Genomic DNA, 23188 nt, shown 5'->3' with positions numbered 1-23188 from the left:
AGTGATTTCCCAGATGTTAACCTTTCCCTGCTCCCATCCCATCTTCCCAAAACAATGCCTGTTGCAAGTCACTCTTGGACTGTGGAAATTAGCGTGGCTTCCTCTTGTCCCTTAGTCATTATGAAAAGCTCCTGTGAATTTTTTAATGAAAGGTGGCATTCGTGCATTCTCACCGTGCAACACTGTAACAACACAGAAGCGAGTGGCTGTAGTTGCCCCGCCCCACCCTACTCACACAAATACGCACCCACTCTCCTCCCTGCAGGAAGCCATCGTTGGCGGTCTGTTGTGTATTCTTCCAGCCTCTTCCCTTTGCAGTCACATACACATATCTACACGAGACAACATTGTCTTGTTTCCTTAAATGATCATAAATACTGTTCTGTGATCTTTCTATTCAATTAACAGTATTATTGGAGATCTTCGTGCATTATTGTAATCCAGCATCCCTCATTGCTTTAATTGCCATATAAAGTTCCATAGCGTGGCCGTGCCCTTCAGAATCCTGTGGGTGTACCGAGTCGCAGTTTACATGTATTTCCGTTGATTTTTCTAAGGGGAAAGAGCCCTGCCCAGGCGGAACTCTCCTATCTGAATAAAGCGAAGTGGCTGGAAATGTATGGGGTAGACATGCACGTTGTCAGGGTAAGAACTGTGTGCGTTTAAGTAATTCGGTTTTGCTGTTACTGAAAGATGTGTAAACAGTGTACAAAGAAAGTAACTTGTGGTGAGGAAACTGTTTTTGCTTTCTGCTCTGTGACGACCTGTTAGAACCCTCTACCGACTGTCACTTCGTTTGTTTGTAGGGAAGAGATGGCTGTGAATATTCTCTGGGACTGACGCCGACAGGCATATTAATCTTTGAAGGAGCTAACAAAATAGGCTTATTCTTTTGGTAATTTAGTTTTGTCTAATATTAAAAATGTCTTTTCCTATTCTGTGGTGGAATTCTGTGTGGTGGCTGATTCTTGAGGGATACCTGCAGCACCCAGAGTCGTTGTACAAGCGCACCGCGCCGTTGTGGTTGTGGGTGTGTGGGTGTTGCACTGGCACTTCTGGATAATCACATGTGAATGAATGATTTCCTTTGAGTCAATCTAAGCTTAAAAAGTAGAAAGGAAACTGCTGTTTGATGTGTAGATCGTTTTACTGCAGGCTGTGCTTTTAAAATGCTTTCTCTCTGACCAGGCCTAAAATTACCAAAATGGATTTTAAAAAGAGCAAACTGACACTCGTGGTGGTTGAGGACGATGATCAGGTAGGCCTTGCTCCCGTGTTCCCCCTGGTTGTGCATAATCCTCCATCGATGTGGCAAATGCCCAGACAAGGACCCTGTGCTTCCCCTTGCAGGGACGTGAGCAAGAGCACACGTTTGTGTTCCGGTTAGACAGTGCCAGGACCTGCAAGCACCTGTGGAAGTGTGCGGTTGAGCACCACGCGTTCTTCCGACTGCGGACGCCGGGGAACAGCAAGTCCAATAGGTCCGACTTCATCAGGCTGGGCTCTCGCTTCAGATTCAGGTGAGGAGCCTCTTTTTGCAACCTGAGTCACGTGTTTCCAAGAAGGGCAACTGTGGTGTTTTTTTGTTTGGTGAATGGGGCAGTGGATTTGAGTCCAGAAACGTGGGTTGCACATCCCGTCCCCACTTCTTTCTTAAGTCACTAAAGCTCTTTTGGCCTCCATATCCTGACTGATAAAATGGAACTAATAATAACAAACTTGTTAGTAGCTGACATTTAGCCAGAGCTCTGCTGTCCACTACAGCGGCCACTAGTCACATGTGGCTGTTGAAGTGAGTGAATATTAAACGAATTTTTAAATGTGTTTCTTCCATCTCACTAGCCACATTTCAAGTGCTCAGGAGCCATATGAGGCTAGTGGCTACTGCATTGGGCAGTGCAGACATAGGGCAAAGCATCATTGCAGAAAGTTCTGTTGGACAGCACCACGCTAGAACTCTTCACGTAAGGTAGGTTGATTATCTCCATTTTACAGGTAGGGAAACTAGGGCCCGGGGCATGACATAAGTTGCCCAAAGTGACACACTTACAAAGCCAGTAAGTGGTAGAGCTGAGGTTCAACCCCAGGCAGTCTGGCTCTTAAATTTCTAACTACTACTGTATTACCTTTCATGTGCCAACGTCAAGAAATTTGGGACCATTCAGAACGAAAGCAGATGTCAGTGTGTGTGTGTGTGACCCAGGGTAGGTTCGGTAAATATTTGAACCTGAAAAGAGCCTGAAGAGAGACAGGGCTTATTCTGGTGTATTTTTGCTTATGATTCTAAGACCATGTTTCTCAAAGTGCATGAAAACTCCCTGGGTGCTTGTTAAAAATGAGGATCGGTGATCTGATCCGAGACCTTTGCAGTCAGAATCGATAAGTGCGCACGTGTGTGTGTGTGTGTGTGTGTGTGTGTAAGACAAGGGTTGGTTTCCGAGGCACGTTTACAGGTCTGAGAATCGCAGTTACAAGATCTAAAACTTCACATGGTTTCATAACCTCTACCCACACATGGCATGTCCCTGAACTCTATTTAAAATGCCAAAAGATTTGCTCATTTCGAATTTATCTACTGTGCAAGGAAATGGCTGTGTACTTCTGTTTAAAGAATTTTGTTTGAATGTATTTTTCAATGCTCCAAGTTGGGGGAAAAAGACGAAGTCATTTTTGAGAAAGAATCTAATCACGGGGTTCTGTGGAGAATGGAAAATGTGAGAACTGCAGAGGTTAGCAGAGATGCGATGTTTACGTGAGGTGGAATGAGGCGGGAAGGACGGTCAGGGTGTTTGGCCAAGGCAGGCTTTTCCCTCCTGGGAAAAAAACCACCCCGGGATTTGGCCCAGACCATGCGCCCTTGTGTTCTTCCAGAAGTTTAAGAAGGAAAGGGAAGTTTGGAGATGAGGTTGCCCCTTGGAGTCACTCAGAGAAGGTGGCAAGTGGCTCCTTCCATCTCATAAGTCATAAACCAAGAGCAACTGGAGTGAAGCAGTTGTGAGTAGATCAGAAGAAACCAGCATGCCTCCTGGAAGCTATAGCTGGGTGTCACATTGGTTGAAACCCAGAAAGCCTTGGTGAAATAAGTAATGTTTCCCTTGGCATAGCAAGGAAAGCCAAGGTTTAGTTAAGTGGGCATTAATAACAGCCTTTTAAAAGATGAGTGAAATGTCTACACAGTGTGTTCCATGAAAGGTTATTTTATGTGTAAATGAATGTTCTCTTAATCAAATGTTCCAAGTACTCAGACCTGCTTGATTTGTGCAGCCAATTTAGGCAGGTACCTAAATTGCAGATATTATCCTTTGGTGGAAATATCTGCCCTTATAATATAGTCTGGATTTGGCAAAGGAGGTTTTATTTCCAAATGGAAGACTGAACTTAGTGTGTCTTTACCAAATGACTTCAAGCTAAGTTGAAATGTAACTTAGAGCTCTTGGAAATAAATGTGTACTTTAAAATACACATAATGTACCAAGATTCCGGTATTGGTAACATGCCATAAAATATTTACTTCCCAGTGGGCGGACAGAATATCAAGCTACACATGGCACCAGGTTACGAAGGACCAGCACCTTTGAGAGGAAGCCGAGTAAACGTTATCCGTCCCGGAGACATTCGACGTTCAAAGGTTGTGTGTGTTTCATTCTGCCTGGGCGCTGTACATTACGGTTTGGTCACTTAAGCTCCAAGGAGCTTGGTTAAACAGCTTATGGAGAAACTGTTTGTGGTTCTGCTCCACTCTGGAGCTTTTGAAAAAAGTCCCAGGGGTGTCTCTTAATGGGAATCAGGCCACCTCTGCCACCCTCTGTCATTAGTCTTTCCCTTTTGGATGTGCTCATTTGTTTCTCCTCCTTTCCCATATTTCTTTTGTGTGCTGCTTTTAGACCTGGGACCAAGCCCTGGGACCTCAGGAGTATCATGGGGAAGCACCTTTCTTGCCCATACAAGATACAGTGTCTTGAAAGGAAACTCAGTCCCTTCCTCCCACCATCGTGGGACACCAGGCTCCCGCTAAGCAGAATTCTGACCACGTACAAGTAGATGCAGAACTTGTAGATATTTGGCTCAGTTCCCACTGTCAGTACAAACACAGCTCACCCTTAAGTTGAGCCAGGCCCCAGAATGCCGGCCCCCTCCCCCTTTCTGTAGCTCCCCAAGCCTTGTCTGCCATTTACCGTATGAGGCCAGGGGCTCGGTGGCAGCCCGGCCAGTTCAAGAGCAGGCTGGGCTCATTTCCGTTGGACCAGGCCTCCAAGTCCCACCTCATAGCTCTTCTCTCTCTGCAGTGGATTGCTTCTCCATGCAGGACGCCCAGTTAGCAGGAAACTGTTTGCTGTCTTACAGCAAGGGCTCTCTGTACTCTGGGCCGCCCTGCCCTTTCTATACATGGTTTGCTGGTAGTGGCTACTCCACACGTTCCTCTAGCACAGCTCAGGACTTAGTGGGCCTCCCAGGGGCCTGGTACCCCCACCTGCTCTCTTCCAGAATCTGTACCCTACCTTTATGAACCACCAGTGCAGTAGCGTGACAGCCTGAAATTCTTAGCCACACTAGTGAAGGAAAAATGCCCACAGCCCAGGAAATAGGGCCTCACCTTCCGGAAAGGCCAGAGGTTGGGAGTGTGTCCAGGGAAGGATGATGGGTTGATGAAGGGTGATTGCAGCACGGGGGGGGGGGGAAGAACTCCCTCTGTTCCCAGGGCTGCTTCTCCGTGAGGAGGTTTGTGCTTGTGTGTGTAGTCCCCTGGGTCAGAGTCGTCCAGAAATAGCCCTGTGTAAGGAAGAATTGTCCAAAGATCAAAAGAGCTACCTCCAGACAGCAATGAGCACCCAGTCCCTACAGGTGTGAGCAGGCACGAAGGGAAAGACCCCTGGTGTGGCTTTTGCAGGAGGGGAGTGGGCATCCCATGGCTTGATCCCAGCAGATGGCTTTGGAGGTCTCCTAGGTTCTGTCATTTTCCTCCACTTTCCTTCCTGGTCTCTGTCTTCTTTTTTCTCCTTTATTTTTCTGACACTTTTTTTCCAGCCAGAGTTCTAGCATCTTCTTCGTGAAGCCTTTAATGATTTTTCTCTGCCACTTTTTAAAACAAAATGGAGTATAGATGAATAAACTCTGCTTCATCCCGGCCCCCTTCCACACGGACGCGCTCTCGCACCTGCCCAAGGTCCCTCGGTCCAGATTCACGCTTGCATTTCACCCTTTATCACCTGGTGCTGTTTTTCCTTTCACACGCTTCTCTGTCTCAGGCTCCTCGAGAGCAGGGACTGTGTCTTTGTCTCTGCGTCCCAGCGTGCCTGGCCCTGGGAACCTGCTTTCGGGATGGTTCCTGAGGGAATTGGCGGGAGGGGCAATTGACTGTCCCTCAGGAAAGCAGAAGTAGCCACAGTGCAGATCCGCCTGGGTCGGGGTGGAACTGTGATGATCACAGACGTCTCTATTCTGGTCATTGCCTGTCATTGTGTTGTGAAAGTTATAAAGTTCTCCAGAATGACAGAACTTTCTGTTTTTCCTTTAAAGCAAGCAACCCGGTGATAGCGGCTCAGCTCTGGTAAGTCTCTCCTCCCTCCCCCAGACTCTGAAGTACACTCTCCTCTCTCATTATTGTATTTATTTGCAATGCTGACAATGCTGACTTTCACCTTTTGTTTTGTTTTGTTTTGAGACAGAGCAAGACTCTGTCTCCCTGGGTAGAGTGCAGTGACACAATCATAGCTCACTGTAACCTCAAACTCCTGGGCTCAAGTGATCCTCCTGCCTCAGCCTCCCGAGTAGCTGGGACTATAGGCATGCACCAGGATGCTTAGCTGATTTTTTCTTTCTTTCTTTCTTTCTTTTTCTTTTTTTTTGTCACTCCCCTCTCCTCCCTCTGATTTTTCTATTTTTAGTAGAGACAGGGCCTTGCTCTTGGTCAGGCTGGTCTCCAACTCCTGGGCTCAAGCGATCCTCCTGCCTCGGCCTCCCAGAGTGCTAGAATTACAGGCATGAGCCACCATGCCCAGCCAACTTTTGCCTTAATACAATGAAATCAGAATGTGAATCACCTAATCATTTTTCCTCCCTTTTCCTGCTACCTGGCTATACCATCCTCCTGGCTTTCAATAAGTATACAATAGAAGGTTTTAAGACTGTTTTGTTTTTTTTAAACACAGCTGCTTTGTCGGAGTAGCTGCGTGCTGTTTATTGTAGCGGGGGTGATAGAGGTGAGAGCACGTGCCCAGCTCGCCGTGCCGATGACGTGCCAGGCAGTGACGGGAGGGCAGGGCCGTGCTCGTGAGCAGAAGCGAGACGAGAGCAGATGCTGGATTCGCTCAGTGACGTGCGGGTTTTACAGTCTTCCATTGTAGAAGATATTAAACACCTATACTGAAATACCTGCAGGAAAAAGAACTTGTCCCAAAATGGAATGTCTCCAGCACAGGAGTCAGCAGACTTTCCCTGCTAAGGGCCAGATAGTGAACGTTTTGGGCGTTGCAGGCTCTGCTGTCTCACTCACAGCTACCCAGCTCTGCTGCTGTCGTGCGAAAGCAGCCGTGGTTGGTGTGTAAATGAATGAATGTGAGTGGACACCAGTAAGACCTTACTCACAGATCCTAGTGGGCCAGATTTGACCCGTGGGGTATAGTTTGCTGGCTGCTTCCCTAGCGCAGGTATTGTGGATCTTGACTGATAGTATATTTATCTGGTGAGCTGTACTTACCTGAAACATCCCCCTCAGCCAGGCCACACCCCAGGCTCATTGGCTGAGTCTCTCGAGTGGAACCCAGATATCTATTTTTTAAAGCTCCCCAGGTGAGTCTACCTGGTATATACCTCTCTTTCTCCCTCTGAAATAACTGTCTTTCTTACATGAGTCTTGACTTGTTAGGTGGATGAGCTGTCATGTGAGAGAACCACAGGCCGTAGTTGTTTCGACCCTTGGTCTGAACCCCAGCCTCTCTGTCATCCCGGGCTCAGGTCTCGAGGCTGCTAGGGAGGGTGGCCTTTGAGATGGCCACAGCTTGACTGTGCCCTGTGCTCCCAGGACAGTTGGCAGAACACGGCGCGTGGAATGACTGAAGTCCCAGCTGAGGCATCTGGAGACTTCCTTCCTAGCACCAGCCTTGCTCTAGCCCAGCTCTGGGGCCCTCCGCCTTCCCCTTTCTGGGCCTCCTTTTTCAGTTTTGCAAACAAGGGAGTGTGACTAGATTAATGTTCTCCCAAACTTTCTTACCCTCTGATTTTCACCCTCCAGAAGAAACCTGACATAAAAGCCCAACATACAGAAAAGACGAAAGCAGAGCTACCTCTGGGTGGACCCAGAGTTGGAGGGGAGGGGTCAGTGCCTGTCTGCTCATCTGCCTCTTCCCCAGCCGGGGTAGCTCCAAGGCATCGTCAAGGAACTCAGGGTTCTAGAAAACACAGCCAGCCTCTCTTATCACATGGCTGGAAACCCAGCCTCGAGTCTCTGATTCTAAATGTACTTGCAGTGCCGGTTTGCCGCTTGCACCAGGGTGTCGTTATCAGCATGGAATGGAGGGGCTCTGGTCCTGTACTGCCCAAGTGCCCCAGCCCCTAAGGGTGGGAGGAAGCTGCAGTGCTCTTGCATGGTTTGGCTGTAGGTCTGCAGGTTGGCCCTGTTTCTAGGCTCCTCCTGGCAGGTTGTGGGCTAAAAAACATCTGTATCTTTCTTAGCCTGTCAGGGTGTCTCGCTTTTAATGCTCAGGGGCTTGTAAGTTACAGCATTTCTTTCCTTTGCTCTTTAAGGAGGTGATTGTTTTGTTTGTTTGTTTGTTTGTTTTTCCCTAATAAAATTACATTTTCCTCTTAGCATCTAGTGGAGATTATATATTTGGAACCAAAACAAACTAAAGAAAAAATCTGCACGCACACATACACACACAAAAGCCCTGGTAAATATACCCTTTAGGAACAAATGAGCTAATAACTGCTGTTCGCAGCTGTTCAATTGCTCTTCACAGCCTATGGGATCCCGGGGTGAGTAGGATTGCTATGGGAGCCATGGATGAAATTGTGCCCCAGGCTGCCGAGGTGCTACCAGAACACTTAACCTACCTGATGGAATCTGGCAGAAGGCGATCTGGCCCTGAGCCTAGCTCTGTCGCTGGCCTCTCGGAAAACTGGAATTCGGAGCCATTTAGACCCCGAACAACACCGATAATGATACGTTTCCCTCTCAGAGTTGGAGAAGCGAACAGTAACCCTTGATTTCAAGCACACCACTCTAGCAACAAGGGTTGCCTGATGATTGTGCCATGTTTGTGGTTTTTCTGGCAGATGTTGAGTTTGCATTTTAAACACATTGTATTTTATACCAACCTGCTGCATCCGTTTTTTTTTTTTTTTTTTTAAACCAGAGTAGTTATAGTTAAGATTCCATCAAAACAGCATCATGCACGAGGAGCCCTGACCTTTTCTCAGGCCCTCTGAGCACCGTGTTGGTTTAGCAGAAGGAAGGAAGATAGGCTTTGGGATTAAGCACATGTGGCTTCCAGCCCTGGCTCTGCCACGGACTAGCTGGGTGACCCTGAGCGAGTTTCCTAATTCTCTGTTAGGCAACTGTTCCTTTATCTCTAAAACGAGGTGGTAACATTTGTTGACCTCATAGCCTTGTGTGGATTAAATAATAACAGACATGAAGTTTCCAGCGCAGGCCTCGTCAGGAGTGAACACTCCAGAGTGGTGGCCAGATCAGCGGTGGCCTTTTTAATGGCAAGGGGTCCAGTGCCCAGTGGTAGGTGCTCAGAAGTGGCTGGTGACTCTCCCTCCAGCTGGAAAGATCTCTGAGCATCGTTAGAGCTTCCTGATCCCGTGGGGCCACCCAGCAATGCCAGGGCAGCCTGAAATGACTTGACATGCCCAGCTGAAAGAACCTCCTTTTTGCCACCAAAATAGGACATCAAGGCTGCATTCTGGAATATTACCTACTTGTTTCCATTTGTGAGCTCTAAGGTGACAAATGAAAGTTGCTGTTTGTGGTTTCCCTGGTTATATGTTTGTTTAAGCAGCCAGTAACCGAAAAGAAATAGTATGTGAAAGCTCCTAATGGAGCAGGTAGCATATAGCAGTAGTTCACGATTATTAAATAAATGAATAATAATGCCTGTTATTACCACCTGTTACAGTTTTTCTTTTCTTTTCTTCTTTAGCTCTAAAACAAATCCTGAAGTCCATAATTACCAGGTAAGATACTGCTTTTAAAGGTTTTCTTAAAGTTTCTAGATTTTCCATAGTGAGTAGACATACTTAAAATCAGATATTGAGGAAATAACAACAGTATGTGTTTTCTGAGAAAATGATAAGAGGGGAACGCTTTCCTCCTGGGCCCTGCTGCTGCTTGGCCGTCTGAACTGCCTGTTTCTCTTAACCTTGTCAAGTGTCAGGACATATGTTTAAGTTTCTGGGTGGGCAGACACAACCTCTTAGTGGCGTTCAAATGAGGCAGCTTTTTGTCAAAGTGTGTTCTAGGCCTAGGGAACACGAGTCCCTTGAGACGTGCCTCCAGGAAAGGATGTTTTGGTCAAGGGTTTGGGAAATGGTGCGTCCTTCTTGGATTTTACAGTGCCCATTGGAGCGTAAAGTACTGGGAAATCCTGCAAGAAAGACATGTGTTTGTTTTCTTAATCCAGTGTTTCCCAAAATCATTTGCATCTTGGTCCTCCCCCCCCCCCCCCCCCCCCCCCCCGTTAAAGAACTAGCCTTTCCCCCTCCCTTTTTTTGGAAAGGGTGGTGATGAACCCATTAACATCAATGGACCAGTAGTTTCTGGAACCCACTTTGTGAAGCACTGTGCTAGGCACATCACCTAGAAGGAGCACAGGTACATTTCGGTGGCTGGTGTTCTGCTCTTTCAGTCTGGCCAACCAGACTTCTCACCTTCCCATCCACCTGGACTCAGTAGCATGGAAGGTGTGGTCCACAGCCCAGCCCAGATCAAGCACGTCCCTCTCTCTAGCCATTCACATCCTTCTACCACCTGGCTCCGACTTCTCACCGCTCCCAGCACACACCATATGTTTAGCTCGTGGGGAATTACATAATTGTTGCCCCATCGTTTCTTCCCACTGTTCCCTTGCCTGTGCTTGTCTGCCTGCAAGTCCTTTGCCTCCTGTCAGTACATTAAAACATCTCTCAAAGACCAGCTTGGAAGCCACCTCCTCCACAGTGCCTTCTCTGATCTTGATTGGAAGCCTCCGGCACCAGTGGTTCTCAGTCCTGCTGCACATTAAAACCGTCTGGCCAGCTTTAAAAAAACAACCAGTGCTTGGGCCTCACCCATGAAAGATTGAAGCAGAAACTCTAGGGGTAGGATCTGGGCACCGGTACAGCCTCAGAGCTCCTACAGTGGCTCTAAGGAGCAGCTGGGCAGGGGACCCTGGATTGGTGATGTGTACCTCACTTCCTAGGTGGTCACTTGTGCTTAGAAGCAGCATCTGTGTCTAATGACTTCTAACTTGGGGCCAGCGGTTGTCCTGGGTGGGTGTGACTGCCTGAGGGACACTACTCTCCTGGGTTTTCTGTGCCCTGTCATCAGTCTGGATTTGAATGTCACAAGCAATGAAGCTATTCCATAAACGATTTCACTTTGGAGCCTTATTCTAACATATCCCCTTTCTTGGTCTTTCATTAGTGGAGATGTTAATTCCTTAGATATGGGTGAGATCCCAGTGTACATCCTTGTGAGGTTTCCAAATTATGTCTCAGAAGAATATCGTGATAATTGATTTCCATACATGAAATCACATTCCCCGTGTGCAGAACCTGGAAATTACTTGCAAGTGTGAGGGAACAACAAGTTACAAGTGCTTTGAACGTGGTAGGGGAGAAGTCCGGTTCCTGCTCTCCTTGCCTGCCGTGGGTGCTTGAACCTTCTTATTCACAGGTTGGTTTTTGTTGAGCGATTTTCAGTCGTGAGTAACTGGAATGGTGTAGGGGAAGGGACAAGTGGTTGAGGGGTGATTCGAGTGTGGTGCTTGAGGGAGAGAAAAAATAAAAACGAAGCGTAGCGGCTTAGCGCGGCCCGGCCCCTGCCCCACCCGGCTGTCAGATGTGTTCTCATTGCGCGTTCTCTGCTTAGAGCGAACGTCGAGGCGATCGTTGAAATCAAATCTACAGGAACTGTCACCAAGACATTGTTCTCTCAGCGTCTTTGGCAACCACTGGTCCCTTGCACCTTTGCTGGTCTTAGAGATCCTCTGTTGCTCTGTCAGGGTTTGGTAGGAGACTGGGAAGAGGACGTCCTGAGAGACGACCTGGCCTGCATCTGAGTGCCACAAGGGCTTTTCGGGAGGCTGTGCAGCATTTGTCTCACTCTGAGCGCAGCAAGGTCAGCCAACTGCAAAGGGTGGATCGCCGTGTTCTCGGTGAGGACACCACTGGCATTTGGGGAGGGACAGTTCTTCATTGTTTGGGACTGTCCCTGGAACTACAGGATGTTTAGCTTCCTTTTTCTCGACTACACCAGTTGAGAACCACCTGGGTTCACGTTAAAATACTCTCAACAGTTGAGAATGTAAAAAAATAAAAAAAATAAAAAATTACCACAGGAGACTGAGGAAGGGTCTGGCATCTCCTTTTTCCAGGTCTGTGGATAAGGTTGCCAGCGCTCTCTGGTGAGTCTGATTTGATTGTGTTTGGAGGCAGAGAATAGAACAGAGGGTGCAGTTGTCTTTCGTTGAAGACCCAGTGAGTGGAACCTTGTTTGGGATCTGTGTGATTAAGACACCTGGAATAGTTTGGCTTTGGGCAAATCTTCCGAATTCTGGCGGTTTCTGTATCCCCTAGAGGAGAGAAATGTGGAGAGACTGCCTCCGGGAGGTGCTAACGCTGTGGTCAGCGCTCACGCTCTGCTGGGAGGGACTTTCTCCTTTTTCCTGCAGCGTGTCCTTTGCGGGGGCTGCAGACTCAGCTTCTCGACAGACACCTTTGAAGGAGAAGAGAAAGGCCACTGGAATACAGAGTAGGCAGGAAGGGCATCTCAGTCCATGAAAATTGAATGAGCAGAATTGCTGGGAATTTTCTATACCGGAGAGCCGGCTATTGCTTGTTAGCCAAAGCCGTGGGAGAGGGAGAAGGAGGGGAAGAAATCATTAAAAGAGTAATGGTGGCAAGACTGTAGTGGTGTAAATGTCAGGAGGGCTGAATGTGTCCTGTGGAAAGTTTAGCCTGGGGAAGAAGCTCCGTGACTTCTGGCAACGTCTAGGGCCACTGCCCTCTGCAGGCCAGAGTGGACGGGCACCTGCTGCCTGGCAGGCGTCATTCACTCTGGTCCTTTTGAGAGTCGTCGGTCTGGATCTGTTTTCTCATCTTTTTTTTTTTTTTTTTTTTTTTTTTGAGACAGAGTCTCACTCTGTTGCCCAGGCTAGAGTGAGTGCCGTGGCGTCAGCCTAGCTCACAGCAACCTCAAACTCCTGAGCTCAAGCGATCCTCCTGTCTCAGCCTCCCGAGTAGCTGGGACTACAGGCATGCGCCACCATGCCCGGCTAATTTTTTTTTCTATATATATATGTTTTAGTTGGCCAGATAATTTCTTTCTATTTTTAGTAGAGGTGGGGTCTCGCTCTTGCTCAGGCTGGTCTCAAACTCCTGAGCTCAAACGATCTGCCCACCTCGGCCTCCCAGAGTGCTAGGATTACAGGCGTGAGCCACCGCGCCCGGCCTGTTTTCTCATCTTAAAATGGGCAGCTTCCTTCCTTCCTTTCCTCCTCTTCTTTTCTTCCTCCCTCTCTTCTTCTAGTTTTATCAAGATAGTAAGTGCTCTGGCTGGATGGCTGGATTTTTGTTTGTTTTGGTATTTTGTTCGGGATTACATTTTAGAAAATTATTTTTATTGCTTCAACCAAGGGAGAAAGAAAAAATTTTCACCCACAGCCCTGCCGCCTTACTTAGCGTCCCCATCCCGTCCTTGTCTGTGTGCAGATGTAACTGTTCCACGTGGTCATCGTCATTTTCAGCAGTGACAAAAATCGTTTCTGAAGAGGGAAATTGCCTCCCACTCTCCCCATCTTTCTGGCACCTTCCGCCTGCTCCCCTGGGAGAGATGAATTCAGCCTCTCTTGGGCACTCTGGATGGCCTCTTTCAAGGCAGATGCTGTCACCTTCCTTCCGAGGGCAGCTTCCCAGCCTTTGTCAGCGGGGGAAACTCGATGATCCTGGGAAACGCCCAACCCCCAGCCAGGGTTTGGTTACAGCCTTTCTGTTCACCACCCCCCCCCCCCAAGGCCCCAGGAAAAGAGACAGTGAATAAAGACCATTGAAATTAAAAGGTCATCAAATAATCAAGTTTGGTATTTTATTTCTAGCCTCAGTATCATCCTAATATCCACCCCAGCCAGCCCCGATGGCATCCTCACTCTCCGAATGTCAGGTAAGTGCTGGAGCTCACAGAAGCTGTGCCTTCGAAAGCCCTCCTTTTTCTCCACGAAAGTTCAGATTCCAGTTAGTTATGAACTGAAGGTCTGCGTCTGACATAACTCTCTAAGGGTTGCATTGTCACTGCAGAGATGAACGATTCGCAGAGCAAAGGAAGCTAGTGATGAGTGGGGATTTACTAAAGCCATGCTCTGTGCAATATAAAATAAAAAAAGAATTGATTTTTTAAAAACCTTATTCTAACCTCAAGATATTTTTGGTTTGGTTTTGTATTTGAGATGTTACTTAAAATTTCGAAGTAACATTTTCTGTCTTGAGAATTCATTTACTTAAAATGTGACTAAACCTTTGGGATTTTTGTTGTTGTGTTGTTTAAGGATTTTTTTCCCTCAGGGATGGAGGGGAAGAGTTTGCTTTTTGTGGCAATGGATCTTCTAAACCCAGGGGTCAGTAAACTTTTTCTGTAAAGAGCCAGATAGTCATTATTTTCGGCTTTGTGGTCGCTGTCACAGCTGCTCAGCTCTGCCATTTTAGCTCAGAAACAGCCATAGACGATCCATAAATGAGAGGCTGTGGCTGTGTTTCAATAAAACTGCTTTTTACCAATAAACAAACAGTGGGGTTGGGTTGTCGTTCGCCGACCTTGGCCCTAACCTACCATAATCCTTCCTGAGCCAGCTGGCATCTGCTGTACTGTGTTTATAGTTAGGCTTGAAAGTTTTTTTAAAGCTAGCATTGTGAAAGCAAACGTTCCTTTAAGATTTGAATTTTAGATCAGTCTTAATTGGTGTTTATGTGTGAAGCTATTTCAGAAACAAGAGTTGGTGCATTCAGCTTGCATAAAGGTGAGGTTGCTAGCCTTGTACTCTTTGAAAAACGTATGGGGAATGGAGTGATGGAAATAAACCCACTCAGAGCAAGGCAAATAAAAGTTTGCTGGGGATCCTGTAACACAACAGGGTGATTTTATTATAAATACTTGATATTCATGTAACTTTTTAAAGCCAGTTAGATTCATGGAGGGATCATTCCGTATTTCAAAGGTAGGGGTTTTTTTTCCAGGCAAGAGAAATGGAAGAGATTTATAGAAGTGCTATTTTTATTAACATTGCTTTTACAAAGTTTGTACTTATCATTGCCTCCTTTATCATACTGGCTTCTTTCAGAGGCATGACCTAGCCCAGCTTTTCATGGTGGGAATTCTGAGGAAGGCTGCAGACAGCTCCTCCCTTGGGGGCTCTGCCATGGGGAGAGGGGGGCCTCGGCATCACCTGGGAGCTTGTTACTGCAAGTTCCCAGCCTCTCCCCCCACCACCACTTGAATCAGGCTCTGGGTGGGGCCCAGCATTCTGTCTCCCATCAAGCTGTCCAAAGACTTTTGGCAAGTGCTGCCTAAGGCATTTACAGTGCACATTAGCATGATAAAAGCTCTGTGAAGTCCTGTAGTACTTTCTCCAGACTGACTTATCCACCAGACCCCCTTTGAGAAATGGTGACTCAGCCATGTACAGAGCTTTGTTCTACTTGGAAGTTGATAATATTTTAAAAATGCAGCTCATCTATCTAGTGAAAATCCATTCATTTCCGTTTGTAAGCCATCCCCATTTACGTGGTTCATGGTTCCCCCTGTCCATTTCCTTTGTGTTTGTGTTGTTTTACTCACATTTCTGAATTTTCTCCCATTCTCCCACTAATCATTCACTCTGCAAACACAACAGACCATCCGTTCAGGATGACAGGTCGCATTGGAAGGCATCGGCCAGTGGAGATGACAGCCCTTTTGATTATGTGCACGACCAGAACCAGAAGAACTTAGGAGGGATGCAGAGTATGATGTATCGAGATAAACTCATGACTGCACTTTGACAGACTGAAGCATCTCACTTCCATTCACCATCATGGTTTCATTGCATTCCATGAGAAGTGTCTTGGCATCACACGGATGTGCTCGTACAAGTGTCTTTAAGGAGTAGTTCTGAAAGGTGTTTTCAGTGTCCGTGTAAATACTGGAAGATAAACCGCCATAGTTAGTGATAATTTACTGTCGACTGCATTCTCAATAAAATGAAGGTAGTTAAAGGCTCAGGAATCATTTTGATATTATGATTTTAAAATTGGAGTAAAAGTCTATGTTTATCATATTGCTATGTATCAGATATTCTTTGTTATTTAATTAATGGGACCAAATAAAGCCAGAAAAGCTTGGGAAGATAGCTTGGCACATAGTACTGTCTTAGGGATCAAGATTGCTAGGGTCTAGCTGTGACCTTGGACGGGTCACCTCTCCTCAGTTGTCCTCATTTTCCCCATCTAAAAAGAGTGGGTTGGACCAAGTGATCTCCAAGGTCCTTTCTGACTCTAAAATTCTGTGATTTATTAAAATTTAAATTTTTTTTTAGGCTGAGGACACAGATTCAAACTAAATTCCTCAAAGGAAAACTGCAGTACCCACTTTGACAGGGGGTTACTCCTTTCAGAAGCTAAATAAAGTATGTAACTTATTAGATGTTATATAAATACAGGGAGACTTTGAATTTCATATCTTAAAGCAGTTTAGCCACTTTGAATTTCAGCAATTATACTAATCATAAATTGCATAGCATCCATTCTGATAGAATTTGCTGCTCAAGTATAATTTTTAATGTCTTAATGATTGGTGCTGCTAACTTGCATGATTTCAGAAGACATAATTGTGAATACATGCTGTCAGAATTGGGGGGTGGTTTTTTTACCCTAGACTTCGCTCTTTTAAAAAGCACCATGCAATTGAGATTCATTTATGGCTCGAATGAAAGCATATAAGGTTTTATTGAAGTTGTGCCAAAGCATTCTGTAGAATAGGATAGAATGGGCATTGTCCCAGTCTTTTTATAGAACCAGAAATCAATATGTTGTCTTTTAGGGTAAAGCTTGTACCAAAATATTTATTTCCCCCATTTCAAGTCCTGAGTCAAAATATGTTTATCCCTTAATAGATAGGCCTGAAATATTTTTCATTAGTATTTTTGTGAAACCAATTCATTTTTCTGCCATTTTTATATGTTATTGTAATATTCCCTATTTTAAGCCCTTTTAAAAATGGTATTGACATCCTTTTAGATATTTTATGGGTAAAATCTGATCTCTTTTGGTTACCACAAAAATCTATTCAGAAGGAGGGTATCAGCTGCTTACCTTGCACAGTGGAGTCGACCGCCTATAAACTCTCCCGAAGATATTTGTTTACAGGTGTATTCCATTTTAGCAGATTGTTCTGATCCTCAGTGTATGTGCTGCATACAAATAAATGTGTTCTGAATCTTTTCATCTTATTGATAACATTTTTACAAATGTGTTTCCAAGGAATAAAGATTATTCTTGCTTTTTTTTGGACTCCATCTTCTTTTTATTGATTCTTGCTACTGGCAGAAGTCTCATTTGTGAATGACCTTGGTCAAGGAACAGTTGACTTTTGGAAGTTGAAGGTGAGCACTCAGGTGGTGTGGAGCAAGATCATCCTTGAATGAGGCTGCTCTTGGCAAGAGTGGCTCTTCTTGTAGGCACAGCAACTGAGACATTTCTTTATCTGGGGCAACTCTGGAGGAGGTTGTAGTACCTGGTCAAAGGTGCTAAGCAGAGTTAAGTGGTAGCAGTGGGGCTTTTCCGATAATAGTCCTATGGTGAAGGTGGTGGGTGTTTGTCCTGGCTACTTTTGCTCTTCTTGGCTAGCCAAATCTGTGTCTGTGGCCTCCTGGGCATTGTGTATGTATCTAATACCCTCTAATAAATTCCTTTCTGCTTAAAGTAACTTGAGTGGATTCAGTTGTCTGCAACCAAGAAGGCTAAACACTGTGCATGTTTTAGACATCCTAATTGTTAAATGAAGTATATACTTTTCATTCCTCAACTTAGTGGATCTTTCTCTACTGCATTTGGCAGCTTTGGTCTTCTTAACAGCCTCCTCTTCTGCCACCCTATTGAATATTGGTGTTTTCTAAGAGTCTGTCCTCTGCCTACTGCTTTTCTCACTTATCATTCTGTCATGATTTTATAATGCTGTTGACTCTGAAACCATTATCTCTAACTCAGATGACTCCTGTGAGTTTTTGGATTGACATTTCAACTTCGATATCCTGTGTATACCTTAAACTCTACATATCAGAAATTGAATTTGTCATCTTCCCCCGCCAACCCTGCACCATAAAAACAACTTTTCTTCTACTGGAATTCTGTCTGTTTTACCCACAGTAAGAATGTATACACCATCCACAACTCTTCTTTTCGCCACCCACATCCAGGCAGTGCCTAGGTCTGCTCAACTCTGCCTCCTTGTTTGTGTTTAGCCCTTCTTTTCTCTTCTCACACCAACACTGATCTTGTAGCAGCATCTTTTCTCCACGGTGCCCTTGCTGGTCTCCCTGGCTCCAGTCTCTGCTGACGGGCTCATCCTCCTCAGAGTCACTAGAGCGATCTTTCTGAAACACTATCTGTGCCATTGCGATACTTGACATCACCCACAGGAGGAAGTCCAAGGCCCTCTCAGTGGAATTCCCCTGCTCTGTTTCCATCCTATTGCCCTAGCATATTTCTTCCATTTCTCACCCTCCTGTTTAAAAATCCTACAATGCCAAACTGCTTGTATATCCTGGCATGCGCCGCACCCTGCTGTTACCCACATCTGTGCCTTTGCAAATAGTGTTCCTTCTGCCTAGGATTCTGTCACTCCCATTCCCTTCCCCCAACTCCTGTTCATTTCTTAAACCTCTGCTCAGCCATCATCTCCCAGGGACTCTCTGACAGCCCCCACCTCTGCAATTGGGTTAATTTCTGTGTTCCACTACTACCTCCTCTCCTCCCACCCCCACATACCATAATGTCGCATTCATGGCATTTCTTTTGTTCATCTCATCCTGAAGCCTGTACTTTCCTCAAGTCTGAATTTTGTGTCTTGTTTGCCTTTCTTCCCTAGTGCCTGACATAGCAGGTGCTCAATGAATGGAGTAAATGGATTATTCCACTTTCACTCGAAAGGAAATGTCTAACCAGATAACAGGCAGTAATATGTCATCTCTGGGCTGGTCTGAAGGTGTCTGAACAACCTTATCTAGTCTGGGGGCATCATATTTTGAGTAGGACATTGACCACCATGTTATTTCTGCATTCAGCTTCATCGTCTGAATATTATTCAGTATATCAGCTGTGTTCTCATTTGAAGCATTAGTATCATATGGAGCAGCATAGAGGATAGTCCAGTGATATGACACTGGACACCCCAGTAGGTTGATGCTGATCTACACTAATATATAGGGGCTAATAGCCAAATGCTGTGCTTCACATTGTACATGTGTCACTTCACTTGGTCTTCCTGACTGTTCTGTGAGGTGGGTGGTATCTGCTTTTCATAGATGGGGAAGCTCAGGCTTAGGGTTTAACGAAAGCAACTTGTACACAGTCATGCAGGCGGTAAGTGGTAAGTCAGAATGCTGACCCCAGAGCCTGTGTTCTCAACCCTTGTGCTCTGTGGCCTCTCATTGCTAATCATTCCACCATTTGTGACCCTGTTGGTCCACACCTCCATGAGATTTAAATTCTGTTGAACAGCTTTCTACACTGAAATCTAGTTATGAACTAGAGAGCCAACCACCCCCTCCAGCCATCTAGTAACCCTGTTCACCTCTGTTACCATCATCAGTGCCACCACCAGTAGTTAACTGTCCATGCAGCTCCATCAGTGGCCTAGTAACCATATCCCCTCCATCACCAGCACCCATGATCTAGTAACTGTCCACACCTTCTCACACACCAGTGGCTAGCGACCTTGTCCATCACCTGTGATCTGATAATCCTGTTTGCCTCCTCCCCAAACACACCCCCCTCCAGTGGTCCAGTAACCCTCTCCACACCTCCCCACCCCCACCCGAGTCTCAGAACCCCATCCATGCAGGCATCATTCAACAACAGTCCCATTTTCAAAGGAGCAGAGATTGGGCATTATTTGTTCTCAGTGAACCACTCCTCATCCGAGGTGATCCACTCTACTGCTTCCTTCCGAAGAGCTCACAAACTAATAATTTCTTCTAGAGTATAACTTGCCAGTAAAACCAAGTTCACTATTGCATAACTAATGGAATTAACTTTTCACATTTTTGAAACTTGGATATTTGCTGGCCTTCTCTCATCCATTCATGTTACTGCGGTCCCTCAGAACATCTAACAGTGAGTTGACAGTGTCGTCAGAGTGATGGGATTTGTGTGGGCCAGAAGCCTTCAAATCCTGCCAGGTAATTACCTTGGCCTTCAAAGCCCTCTGGGCTATTTCATTTCTTGGCCTGCTGTTTCTATACTGAAGATGTGCTCCTTAGCGGCAAAGATGGAGGAGTACAGACGCTGTGGGAACTCCTCTTTTTCTTGCCTGTTAATATTGCACCACCTTCCAGCTCAGTGACTCCAGCCTCCTGGGTCCTCTGAACACAACTAATGACACAGCCTTTTTGTTGCCCTTGACTCTGCAGCTTTTAACTAGTCCTTTAAAATCTGAGCTCATCAAAGAACTCTCTGAGCAGCCATATTGATCCCTTCAGATCAATATTTCTCAAACTTAGAGCTCTAAGTCAATTCCCTGGCCAACCAAGTCTTCCACACATACCAGGTAAATGCCCGAAATTGGCCTAGGATGATTCTCCTCCACCATTTCGCTACAGGAGGCAACGGACAGGTGCAGAGGCGAGGCACGAGGGCACAGAGAGGGAAAAAGCAAGGTGCTGTTAAAGGAAGGTCCCTTGCACATAAAAAACAGCACATTTTAAGAAGCCCTTGGGGTATGTGAAAGGCAAACAAATGTGAAATTCACATTCAGCTAAGCCTTAGAAAAAGAAATCCTCAATAATTCTCCAATAGGCCCCCTTCCCCCAAAATTAGGGAGGCAAAGAATGACTTGGATAGATTATTAAAAGTGTGGGTTGCTGGGCTCTGAGTGGTCAGGGGTGAGACCTAAGAACCTGCATTTTTTTAAGTCATCTGCAGAGAGCCCAATGTGGAGGGGGCAGGACCTCACTTTGGAAAAGGAAAGCTGCGTATGTGGTTATGTCCGTCCGTGCTTTAGTGGCTCAGTTTTAACTCTCGTCAGAGGCCAACTCTGTGATGTTAAGTAAATGGATGGGACAGCATAATAAGTAGCTCCATCTGTCTGCTCAGTGTAGTCTTGCACTTCTCAGGCCCAAAGTAAAGCAGAAGAATGTGAGAATTCTTGTGATTTCTTATATGGCTTTAATTTCATGCTTAAATGTTCTCCCCCCAACCTATCAAACCAAGTCTATGGCATTGTTCTGCCCTCCTCACTCCAGAAACAAAACACTAGTGAATTCCAGCCACTGGAGGAGACAGGGTATGTGCACACACTGGCCTGAGTGTCTTTCGTATATAATGCTATTTAAGGTATTGTGCCATACCTTAATAACAAGGTGACAGCCCATAGTGGGGAAGCAGGTGGAAGTTTGCAGAAGCAAAACAGCAGGACATTGCCAGCCAGATGAGAGGAGGACTAGGGAGTCCACAGTCTGGCGCTCTGATGCTGAGGGCAAGAGCCCCCTAGTTCTCTGACCAGGTGAAATGTGGAAGCTTTGGAATCTCACACAGTTTGAATCCCAGCTTTGCTACTTACTAGCTGTGTGACTTTTGGCCAATTTCTTCCATATGCCTCATTTTCAGCAACCCCAAATGGAATTTACCAATATCTCACTGTTAAGGGAATTAAATGGCATTATGTACAAAAGGCACTTTGCCCAGTGTTTGATGCTAACTGGTAAGAATTTTTGGTGGTTTTTGAGATGTAAGGCCTTAGCTGTCCATATGGAGAGAAACAGGCCAAGGAGATTCAAAGTCTAGCTCAAGAAATGGTCTATCTCATAGGTTGATGGCTTAAGATGTACATTCTAAATTTAGCAATGGAAAGGGATGTTTGGTTCCAAAGGAAAGATCAGATGGAAGAGGGTTAACACAATACATAAAGAAACGGCCCTTTGAAACCCTAACAAACTAAGAGCAGAAACACCATGGGGATCTTTTGAAAGGGAATAAAAAGAGATAGAAATGGTATTTCTGTCTGAGAATACTAGGAAATAACTGTCCGGGTGGACTGTAGACAGTGCTTTCCCATCTGCAAACGGCAGAATTGGCACCGAGTAAGGAATTGGTGAGACTGCCGAGAATCCATTCTGCTGGTACAATTGGGATTCGAAAGTTTGGCGAATTGAAACAGAGCATCTGCTTGGTTCCCAACTTGTCTAATTTGGGATTTCATCTTAGAGGAAGCAGAGGAAGCTTTTAACTATTAGGAGACTGAGTAGAAAGATAGTAATAAAAGGAAACACTATGTTTTTGGTTAGTTTTTTAAATAGATAATACAGATAGTGGTAAAAATTCAAACTAAAAGTTACTTTTCCTTTCTATCTTCTTATTCCCTAATTCTCTCCCAAGGCAAACATTGTTAGCATTTCTTGTGTCAATCTAGAGCTATTCTGCATATAAACAAGCACATATATTTATTTAACCAATCAATATTGATGGACATTTAAGCTGCATCAACTCCCTGAAGTTGTAAGTGTGCTGCCATTCTTGAACATTCTATTTGTGCACCTGAACAAATCTGTGGAGTAAATTCCCTAGAATTAGAATCACTAGGTCAAAAGGTATGTGCGTATGTAATTTGGATAGTGCCTAACCAAATTTCCCTCCAGAGATATTTCTTTTTTTTTGAGACAGAGTCTCACTCTGTTGCCCAGGCTAGAGTGAGTGCCGTGGCGTTAGCCTAGCTCACAGCAACCTCAAACTCCTGAGCTCAAGAGATCCTCCTGTCTCAGCCTCCCGAGTAGCTGGGACTACAGGCATGCACCACCATGCCCGGCTAATTTTTTCTATATATATTTTTAGCTGTCCATATAATTTCTTTCTATTTTTAGTAGAGATGGGGTCTCGCTCTTGCTCAGGCTGGTCTCGAACTCCTGAGCTCAAACGATCCGCCCACCTGGGCCTCCCAGAGTGCTAGGATTACAGGCGTGAGCCACCGCGCCCGGCCCCAGAGATATTTCTATTTACATTCCTGACTCTCTCTCTCTCTCTCTCTCTCTCTCTCTCTCTCAGACACACACACACACACACACACACACACGCCCCCCAGCAATTATGACAATGCCTCTTTGACCTCACAGGAAGCAAGCTCAAAGCCTTTGCTAGCTTTTTTTTTTTTTTTTTTAAACTTTTGTTTGTCTGATGGGTAAAACCCAGAATTTCCATTTTAATTACATTTGTCTCTGAGCAAGGCTGCACACCTTTTCATCTTTCTGAATGCCATTTATTTGCTTTCTGTGAACCGTCTGAAACCCCTATTCTTGAGTCATGCTCTTTAATAAAGATCAGGCTGATGAAGTACAATTAACTGTGTCATCTTAACATTTATATTAATATTAGCAAAGTAAGGGAAGGCTGGGAAGAGTTGATATTTACCAGACATTTTTTGAATGTAGATTGCCAGAAGTTTAGGTAACCATAGGCATGATACCACCCTGGAGAGCTGAAAAGGGCATACTGGGCAACAGTAAAATAGCCAAAATAAAGGAATTGGTTTTGTTTTGTTTTGTTTTGTTTTTTGTTTTTCCAAATTATTCCAGATCCTGAGATTTCTAAAATCTGTTTTCTTTCCTGTCTGGGAGTTTATTGAGAACTGTCCACTCAGATTTCCTAAATACCCACTGAGATATGGTGAATTTCCCTGGTGCATTGGACCAAGGAAGGACAGATTTCCTTTTAGTTACAATTAAAGTTCCAATATATTGGATCTAAAATC

General features: G+C 45.4%; 1 protein-coding gene across 3 annotated transcripts in view; it reads left to right on the top strand.

Annotated features, from left to right (window-relative positions):
• The window catches only part of EPB41L4B (erythrocyte membrane protein band 4.1 like 4B), a 133793-nt gene that overhangs the window by 55472 nt on the left and 55133 nt on the right, over nt 1-23188 (top strand). For 2 of the 3 annotated variants that reach the window (XM_069476656.1, XM_069476657.1), the window contains exons 8-15: nt 558-645; nt 807-895; nt 1189-1258; nt 1351-1520; nt 3519-3628; nt 5518-5548; nt 9147-9180; nt 13299-13363. In XM_069476656.1, coding sequence (XP_069332757.1) covers nt 558-645; nt 807-895; nt 1189-1258; nt 1351-1520; nt 3519-3628; nt 5518-5548; nt 9147-9180; nt 13299-13363 — 657 coding nt within the window. Of the gene's footprint in view, nt 1-557; nt 646-806; nt 896-1188; nt 1259-1350; nt 1521-3518; nt 3629-5517; nt 5549-9146; nt 9181-13298; nt 13364-15086; nt 17156-23188 lie in introns of those variants that run through there. The other variant, XM_069476658.1, reaches the window with a different exon arrangement.

This window comes from Eulemur rufifrons, chromosome 7, assembly GCF_041146395.1.
Source record: "Eulemur rufifrons isolate Redbay chromosome 7, OSU_ERuf_1, whole genome shotgun sequence".
Classification (NCBI taxonomy): domain Eukaryota; kingdom Metazoa; phylum Chordata; class Mammalia; order Primates; family Lemuridae; genus Eulemur; species Eulemur rufifrons.
The sequence above is the reverse complement of the archived record's forward strand: the minus strand, read 5'-3'. Positions and strand labels throughout refer to the sequence as shown.